General features: G+C 41.9%; 1 protein-coding gene across 5 annotated transcripts; it reads left to right on the top strand.

The window, feature by feature from the left end:
• Positions 1-220: 220 nt before the first annotated feature.
• LOC138196607 (protein phosphatase 1D-like) lies at positions 221-8614 on the top strand. Of its 5 annotated transcripts, none has more exons than XM_069146830.1 (7): positions 221-879; positions 2800-3028; positions 3189-3313; positions 3434-3615; positions 3797-4024; positions 4398-4489; positions 6017-6106. In XM_069146830.1, exons 1-6 carry the CDS (start codon positions 366-368, stop codon positions 4479-4481), a joined length of 1362 nt encoding a protein of 453 aa, XP_069002931.1. In that variant the 5' UTR covers positions 221-365; the 3' UTR covers positions 4482-4489; positions 6017-6106. The 5 variants fall into 5 exon arrangements, with proteins under 5 accessions (XP_069002931.1, XP_069002933.1, XP_069002930.1 ...); XM_069146832.1 differs by having other exon boundaries at positions 6020-6102; XM_069146829.1 differs by lacking the exon at positions 4398-4489 and having other exon boundaries at positions 6020-8614.
• The last annotated feature ends 308 nt before the right edge of the window (positions 8615-8922 follow it).

Raw genomic sequence — 8922 nt, 5'->3', positions numbered from 1 at the left:
CACATATGAGCAGCTGAGATTTGTTTATGGCAGACTGAGGATGATACCGAGTCCTGAAACGGACAATATTTCAAGAATATTCGCCGTTTATTAGGTCTGCAGTGCCATCGCCACATGGAGATCCAAGTTTTCCAGACAACAGTAAAGGTAACATGACTTGGGGCGAACTTGCTGAGGTGATAGGTCGAAAAACACTGACGTCATTACGTACAGCGGGACGTCTCGGAGAAGATAAACAAAAAGGAAGGAAGCCTTCGGCCACACAATCGCGGCAAAATCGGTTCAAAATTTAGCTTGCAAGCCACAGTTCGTGACTACATGCACCCTTTTGCTGCTTAGATAGCAAGCATCCGGCGTTCACAATCATGGACGACGCAATAATATTTCGTATGAGTGCATTTTCTGAGCAAGGAGGGAGAAAATACATGGAGGATGTTGTCGAGATAAGAATCGAGTACGAGCCGACGCCAGTCGAAGATTATCCAAAGTCGCAGAGACATGATGGAGGACAGGAAAAAGCGGCGAGTGAACCGAGCAGACAGACCGAAAAGGAGACGTACGGTCGCGCCGTCGCTGCCGAATCGGGTCCCGCTTCTGCCGTGTGGGTAGAGAGTTTATCAAACGAGGACAGCGGCAACAGCGGTGCGCCAGTGTCGGAGGGGAAGGACGCGGAGCGGGCAGTCGACACTCGGAGCTCGGTGGCGTTTTTCGCTGTTTTCGACGGTCACGGTGGACGAGAAGCGGCACATTTCGCGAGAGAGAATCTGTGGGATTTGTTGAAAAGGCAGCGGGGCTTCTGGTCGAAGGATCACGGTGAAGTGTGTGCTGCTCTTCGGAAAGGCTTCATCGCTTGTCACCACGCGATGTGGAAAGAGCTACGTAAGTCATCAAAGTTTTTGCTTAAATGCAGTTTTTTGTTGTTGTTGTTGTTGTTTTACCCTTCATATTCATCGCTGTCAATAATCATCGCTGCGTATTGCTCATGATTGGTGCCATCACAAGTCTAGATGGCAAACTGTGTCACATGAGGCAGCATCCTCCTCCTCAGCTGGTATGATGATGCCCAATCCCAGTGCAACCGAGCTGTCATCCGACTCGGGGAAGCAACATTCACCTCACAGCTGCAAGATTAGTTCGACTAACCTATTCGTTGATTGACTGAAAATTAGTCGCCAAATATAGTGATGATTAATACATTGTTTAGATCCTTTGTTTGAAATTTAAAAAAAAAAAAAAAAAATGCGACAATTCTCGGTTTTGGACTGTTAGTTTGGGGCAAAACAAGATTTTCGGCTGCACCTCGGGCTTTGGCAAACACTGGATTGAATTTGTGCACCGTTATCTGATATTTAAAAGACTTAAATAGCTGATTGATCGATCGAGAACACGATCAACAGATCAGGTCATAATTCAAATAATCTTTATTAAGAGCCTGAGTTCACACGTCCTCTAATGTTAATCATTACCCTACACATAAGAATATTAAAGGTTTCAAATGCAGAAAAGCATTTAGCAAAACTGAACCCTGGTCAGAAAACCCCAATAACTGAATTTGTAACCTGAGTCAGCGTATTATAAAATCATAGTTCTTTTGTAGATCACTTCTGACAGATATGGAAGATCTGTTTGAAGCGTTGAGGGATTGTTTGGGTCAGTGTGGTGGAGAATGTAATGCTGGTTAACCCTGAGGAGAAGGTAAAATACGTAAAATAACTCACCTAAATAGTACGAGGCTGCTCCGCAGGGGTACGTTGCTGTGGTAGTGTGGGACATGACTCTAAATCCTGCTTTACGGATCCAAATTCTTTCAAATGAGCCCAAGTTTGTTGCAACTGTCAAATAAAATCCATTTTAGTTTGGCTTCAGAGCCTCTATGTTGTGGTTTTACTTTAATCAACCCATTTCTATTGACGCTGTACAACGCCTCATTACATGCAGTACAGCTCATATGCAGTATCTGAATGGAGCGTGAGTTACTGATGAATAAGATAAAAACTAACTATTTCTACAGCTGCTTTAAAGGCCACAGGCTGTACGGCTGCAGCTGAAATGAAGTTAAGCCGGTTCAAAGGTGCACATTTGCCTCGCTACATGTTTGTGTTTGTGTGTGTGTGTGTGTGTGTGTGTGTGTGTGTGTGTGTGTGTGTGAGAGCACGCTCGCATGTCTTGTGATAGGAAATGCTGTTTAGCTGTGTTAACAAAACCAACCATTTATGACTGACTGACAGGCTTTTGAATGGTGTCATTCCTTACGTTCGTAATCCCCGTATGCCGTCATCGGTGTTCCCAGACTTGTCAGACCGTGGAGCACTAAGTACCACACTCTCCATCTAACCACCTACCACTGCAGGTAACAAACATTTCTGACCGCATCAAGTGAACGTGAGCGCCATGCTACGTCAGATGTAGCGTGACATCACTCTGTGGCCAAGCACGGGCACATTTCATTTCTGAAACATCTAAATGTTGAATAACTACATTTACATGATGTGGTGTTTAATATGCAATAACTGTTGGCTGTAATAAAATGGAAATAAAATCACAATTTTATTGGGCCAGCTTGAGTACAATTGTTTGACCTTTCAGCGAGGCTCTTGCGTGCTACCAGTGGTACACGCACCATAGCTTGGGAATCACTTGGTGTAGCGTCATTGTGCCGTCTTCACTCGTCCCACTTTGCTTTTGTTTCAGTGTTACTTCTGAATAAAAAAAATTAAAAACATCCTTCTTGAAAACTGTGACTATATTTAATGTCCAAGTAGCACTAATCTTCCTTTTATTTACCCGTTTGTCTTACAGCGGAGTGGCCAAAGACCATCACCGGCCTGCCGAGTACATCCGGCACCACAGCCAGCGTTATTGTGATCCGTGGAGTACACATGTACGTCGCCCACGTAGGCGATTCAGCAGTCGTGGTCGGAGTGAAGGAAAACGACTCGGACATCAGGCTGCAGGCGCTTGAAGTAACACAAGACCACAAACCTGAACTTCCCAAAGAAAAAGAGAGGATCGAACGGCTGGGCGGCAGGTGAGTCGTCAACAGAACTTCACGGACGACTTGTTTGAGAAGGGCTCTGTCAGTTCGGCAAATCCTTGTCCCGGTTTCCTGCATCATTTCTATATGCTGTGTCATGCTGTGAAGCTTTGTGTTGACGTTTGTTGTTGTGCGTTTCGTCTCTGGAATGTAGTGTAATGAAGAAATCTGGGGTGAACCGTGTCGTGTGGAAGAGGCCCAGGCTGACCCATAATGGCCCCGTGAGGCGGAGCACGGTCATCGACCAGATCCCGTTTCTGGCTGTAGCCCGATCCCTCGGTAAACGATGCACCTTTATTCTCCACATTAGCATCCGTACGATTACACTGGATATCGTTACTGGATATTTTCTGTTAAACTAATCCTCCAAATTAATGATAACTTCTCATCTGTTGACAGGCGACCTCTGGAGCTATGATTTCTACAGCGGGGAGTTTGTGGTTTCTCCGGAGCCTGACACCACTGTGATGACCCTTGACCCCAAACGGCATCGCTACATCATTCTGGGAAGTGATGGACTGTGGAATATGATGCCCCCAAAGAATGCTGTTAATATGTGTTATAGTCATGACAAAATGGTGGTATGTAGTGGAACAACTAATACACAATACAGCTTTTAACATATATAGATACAGTGTGGAGTGTGCTTTTAGATTTAAACTGTTGTCAGATGATATCATTTCCCTAATATTTGTCAGAACACCGTTGTTTTGCCTGAATTTTCGTTGCCGTTCTCCATTTTTTTGCTCTTGATTTCTTAAGGGACCGAAGGGAATGTCCTGCGCCCGCCGGCTGGGATGCACAGCACTACTGTTTTGGAAGGAACGCATGCTCCGTGCAGACAACACAACAGTCATCGTCCTGGCCCTGCAGGAGCACGGGGGCCCGCCTATCCCAATGCACCGAGATGAGATTGTTGTGGACATGGCGACAGGAATCGACCATGTTCCATTCCCAGGCACTACTTATAACACGTGTGAGGTCCCGAAGGTCAGTGCCGTCCGTAGCTTTGCTGCATTCTCCCTGTTTTAAATGTGTCACTAAGACGTACCATTCAAACCATAAGAAAAAAAAAAAAAACTATGGTTATTTTCCAAATGCAGAGTGTTACCTCAGGATCACTCTGAACATGGGGGGGGGGGGGGGGGGGAATCAACTTTGTGTGTGTTTGTTTGTTGTTTGATATTCACTGTCTTGTCCTTTTTCTATATATTTCAGCCCATTTTTTCCATCTTAATACTTTCACCAGTTAAAATATGATGGTTAATATACACCAGTAGCGGTGGATCTAAGGTCACACCAGCCGTGTCCATCAGGGGGACCATCGGTTCACCATATCACTCTTTGTTTTCGGGGCCAACAGGCGGAGCATGAGGATGGCATGTTTTATGAAGAAGATGAGATATATGAAGAAGAACATGAGGGATGGACATGCCTGGAGTGGTAGTGACTGAGGTGACTGCTCAGTAATGAAAATGTATCCAATTGTCAGCAAAACATCAGTCAATAATGTTTCTCCAAGCTTTAGATCCAGGCTAGTCTTGCTGAATCTGGTTTCCATGCAGTTGGTTGGTAATCTGCTTGGGAACATTGGTATTATCAGCTACAGTATAGTCATGGTTTAATCTTATAATACTGTAAAACAGTGAATGTCTGTCAGTTAAAGATGGTTATGATCACTGTTGCCACCCTGAACTTCCTCCTTACGTTGTAATTTAAATGCAAAGATAATTTTATGGCTGCCAGTAGAGGGAGACGGTGCTTATTTAAAAACAGATTCCAGATGACATTTGGTGTAATTCTGTTACAGGTCTCTAACAAAGTTTACAGAGCAGAGTCTGTTTGTTTTCAGCCTTTTTCATACTGCTGAAAAACTTACTTTTAAGAATATTAAAAAAGGTATTGCAATGTTAATTCACAGTGCCAACAAGAAAATGCCCACTAAATAAAGCATATATCATACCCTTTATTTTACTGTATTCAGTGGTGATGGGCGATAAGGCTCTAAAATAATATCATAATATTTTATTGTATTTCTGCGTTAACAGTATTCTTAACTTTATGACAAAATACTGAAAATATGTCATTAATTTCAAGACAATACAATTGCAACAAAATAAATGTTATAATATAATCACTCAACATAAACATAACAATTTGCTTTTACATATTCAGTAAAAAACGAAATTATTTATGTGGTTGGTTCATTGTACATATTTTTTTGTTACCACATCCAATTGACTGAAGTCGCAACTGCTGAAGTAACTCGACCACAGTGGATCCGCTTTCAGCCATGTTTGTTACGCCAAAGAACAATATGACATCAAAGCAACAAGTCTGAATACTGCCATGATCGACTTATAATTTTTTTTTTTTAACATATTACAAATTATAATGATATTATCGTGAATTATAGGATATGGGACACCCCTCGTACTAAGTAAGAAGATAGCACTGCTGTTGATGAGCGGTTTTCATTACATTTCACTGGCTCATCTAATATTGCAAAACAATGTCAAAAGACTACACTTTCTGAGGAGAAGACGACCGCTAGTACGGACCACTTCATTTGTTTATTAAAGTGAACAGAGCTTTAAAACGGCATCTACCTTACCATCTTTATCATTGCTTCAATTGTAAGTCATGTATCTATATTTACTGTCTACATTGTCTACAGTCCACATTATCACTTGTGCATGCAGTACACCTAAAACACGGCACAGATCCATTTGAACATATCTGAATCCAGTATTGTTTTGAACTGTCGTTTATGTCCATGATTTTAGTCCTCGTCCATTTGTAACAGTTTTCATTGGTGTGCCTCATTTTTAATGTTAGTTTGATGAATGGCTCGTTGTGTTTCAAAGCTATTTCTTTATTTCCTGACAGGAAAATCTGAATTTATTACAATTAATTTGCATATATATAAAATTTTATTTGCATTTAAATAAAATTGTATTGTTTTGGTTTGCTTCATTTCAGCAGAGCGATACAGTGAACGCTCCCTTCCCTTTCAAACACAGTTCCCTGGAGCAGGCATTTGGGCTCTACGAGGCTGCTTTCTGCGCCACAACGCAACTCTTACCTGACGTCGACTCTGTGAGGGCAACGCTGCCCCCTTCAGACGGCCCGGTGAATTTTTTCGAAAAGCAAGACCCGTCAACCCAAATGGACTGCGCTGCTTCTGTCCCTCCGCTGAAGAGGTCTCGCCGCTGTCTCGGACGGCCCCCCAACAAACGTTGGGACAAGAAGAAGACACAAAACAGCAAAACGCAAAGTGAACAATCCCGTCAAACTCGTGCTCAAAGCAAAGAAAGGAGCTCGTCCGAGGAGCGCGGCATCCTACCACAGCAACACAACGCTGCCTTGTGTGTGTGCTGAATCTCCCTAGACATGGTTTTATGCCCTGACACTAAAGTAATAATAATCTGCATCGTGTCGACTGTGCTCATGTACCAGGTGTGCCACAGGCCTGTTCTTAGATGTATACTTTTTATACAGAGTCTTTTGTAAATATCTGAGAAGCGGAGATTGTAAATGTGTTGCTGTTTTGGCTTTTTCTTCTTGCTCTTCTTCCTGCCCCCTTTAAATTTTAGTGTTCGCAAAAATGAAAAGTCCAATCTACACTATCTATTTTCATACTTTTAAGTATGTACAGTATATCCAAAAGATGTATTTTTAAAAAGGTGGATCACTACAATCTGACCTAATATCAGTTCACCAGAATTGTGACCTATGCGATCTTCCACTTTAGATTTTTATCAATGAAATTAACTATGCTGTTGTCTTGGATTGGTTGATGTTTTTATCACGTTTTGGAGTGTCAAGTTGTGAGGGTATCCTCTTCAGTTGATTAGATGCTCCTAGAAGTGGTAATGAGAGTGCAAGCAATGGCCAGAGGTGATTATGCACTTATTGTTTTGTTTTGTTTTTAAATCTGTTCTGTTTGTTTTATGCCTTTGGCTCATTATGTTCCAGTATGATCACAATAGCTAATTGATGAATCTAATTTGTGAGGGAAACTGGGATTACGCCCAATTGTGTAATACACCTGTCAGGGTGCCGTGTCAGTGTTGCATTTTGACTCGCCTGGGGATGAAAAGTAAATTGGTTTATGCACCAAACGCCACGTAATGAGGTTTAAGAAAAGTTCATGGGATTAAATAAGTAACTTTATGTAAGTAATATTACGTATGTTATACAAGTTAAATACGTGACGTTACCCAAGCAATCCACGTCGCTTTCTCGCAGACTCAAACCCTGGTGTCCTGGGTGGAAGTTGTGGGTTTGACTCCTCAAACCCCGGACCACCCTTCCCTCTTGGACTTGTCAATCATTCACATGACCTCCTTCTTTGACTCTGGTCCAACATGCATTTGCATTTCACATGGAGGCAAGGCAAAACGTGACACCAACACGGTGTCCTCTAGTGGACTGACTGATGTATTGCACGCTTTGGCGGGACACCTGGCTGAATGAAGAGGTGCTAAAGGGTCACTTCATCCAGATCAGGAGAAAAGCATGTAATAAATGCATGCTCTTTGTTGTATACATCTATAGGGTTAGATGTATGTGATTTGTGTGAACTTACCCTTTCATGTTTTTTTATTTTTTTCTTTGTGTTGTGGACTTTCTCATTGTTCTATTTTAAGCACAGTCATTTAATTTGTCATCCGACTAATTAAATGACAGTTTTATGTTATTTTAAAACCTCAGATCTCTCTACAAGTACATGTGTTACAATGATGGAAGCAGGAAGAGAGGTTGTTGACTTCATCGGGAGACTTAAGAACTGCAACAGCTTCCATCAGTATCTGTCCACGTGGCACTAACAGAACTCCAGCACGTCTTCCTCTTTGGTCCTCTATACTGCATCCTTTTGTGTGTGGTTCGCATCCATAACTTGTGTTTTAACCCGCACAGACAACACTTTTTGGTACGTATGCTGAATAGAGTAAGTGCCAGATTTATGGTGAAGTGATCAAAGTTCTAACTTGTATTAATATGGCAGCTCAGCTACTGTCCTAGCTGATGTGTTGCCTTCCTTTATACATAAAAAAAAAATGTCATGGTTGCCTTAACACAATTGAGTCAGAGGTGCTTTTCAAATGTTTTCGTATTTGGGACCCAAACAGATAAAGAATCTCGAGGATATGTTGCCAGAAGTGTGGCTGTGGCCCGGCCTCAACCATTTATCATGCATCTTCAGTTCTGCCATGTTTACCATTTGCACTGCAGCACACTAAACCTGCTCCATGAGATTAATCAAATTCCAAGTATTCTGAGCAGTTTTGTTCATTTTTGTACAGTACGTCAATATGCAATAGAAGTTTGTACAGTACATTATTATGCAAAGTAATTGGGTGTTTAAGAAGTCTGGCATGCTCAGATCTACTCTGTATGTTGTGAAGTACCCAGAGGTGAATGGGCATGTGATGTGTTTTTGACAATTACAATACTTTGGTCTGACTTTGTATCCAATGCAGCCGGTTTCCAGGACTAACTGTATGAGTTACATACTTTGAAAGTGACTGAATATACAGTGTGTGTTGTAATAAAGTTCTCATTTTTCAAATGGTGCCATCCTGTCCATTGCGGCGTCATTGTCATTACAACAAAAGCAATATCTGGCCCAGAGTGTGGATTCAATTTTGATCAAGTTTGTTATTAAAACTTCAGTTTGATTTATTGCCTTCAGGTACTTTGTATCTGGGATATAGAGATAGGCTAATAAATTTGAACAGGGTGCACTGGCAATTATAATACATTCCAGTAGATGGCAGCAATATGAAGGGATTAAACAGATGCAGTTACCGGCCTTCAATATTGTGTGACCAGAAAATCTTGACATAAAGTACATTCTTATTGTTGTGGACAAATTGCATGAA

Source organism: Embiotoca jacksoni, unplaced genomic scaffold (genome assembly GCF_022577435.1).
Source record: "Embiotoca jacksoni isolate LCO1_2020_lvr unplaced genomic scaffold, fEmbJac1.0.p SCAF_13, whole genome shotgun sequence".
Classification (NCBI taxonomy): Eukaryota; Metazoa; Chordata; class Actinopteri; family Embiotocidae; genus Embiotoca; species Embiotoca jacksoni.
This window is presented reverse-complemented; position numbering and strand designations above follow the sequence as displayed.

Coding starts and splice junctions, on each gene's coding strand:
- LOC138196607 (XM_069146828.1), top strand. CDS start 366: ATGGACGACGCAATAATATTTCGTATGAGTGCATTTTCTGAGCAAGGA. Junction 3,029..3,188: donor ATCGAACGGCTGGGCGGCAG/GTGAGTCGTCAA, acceptor TCTGGAATGTAG/TGTAATGAAGAAATCTGGGG. Junction 3,616..3,796: donor ATAGTCATGACAAAATGGTG/GTATGTAGTGGA, acceptor TGATTTCTTAAG/GGACCGAAGGGAATGTCCTG.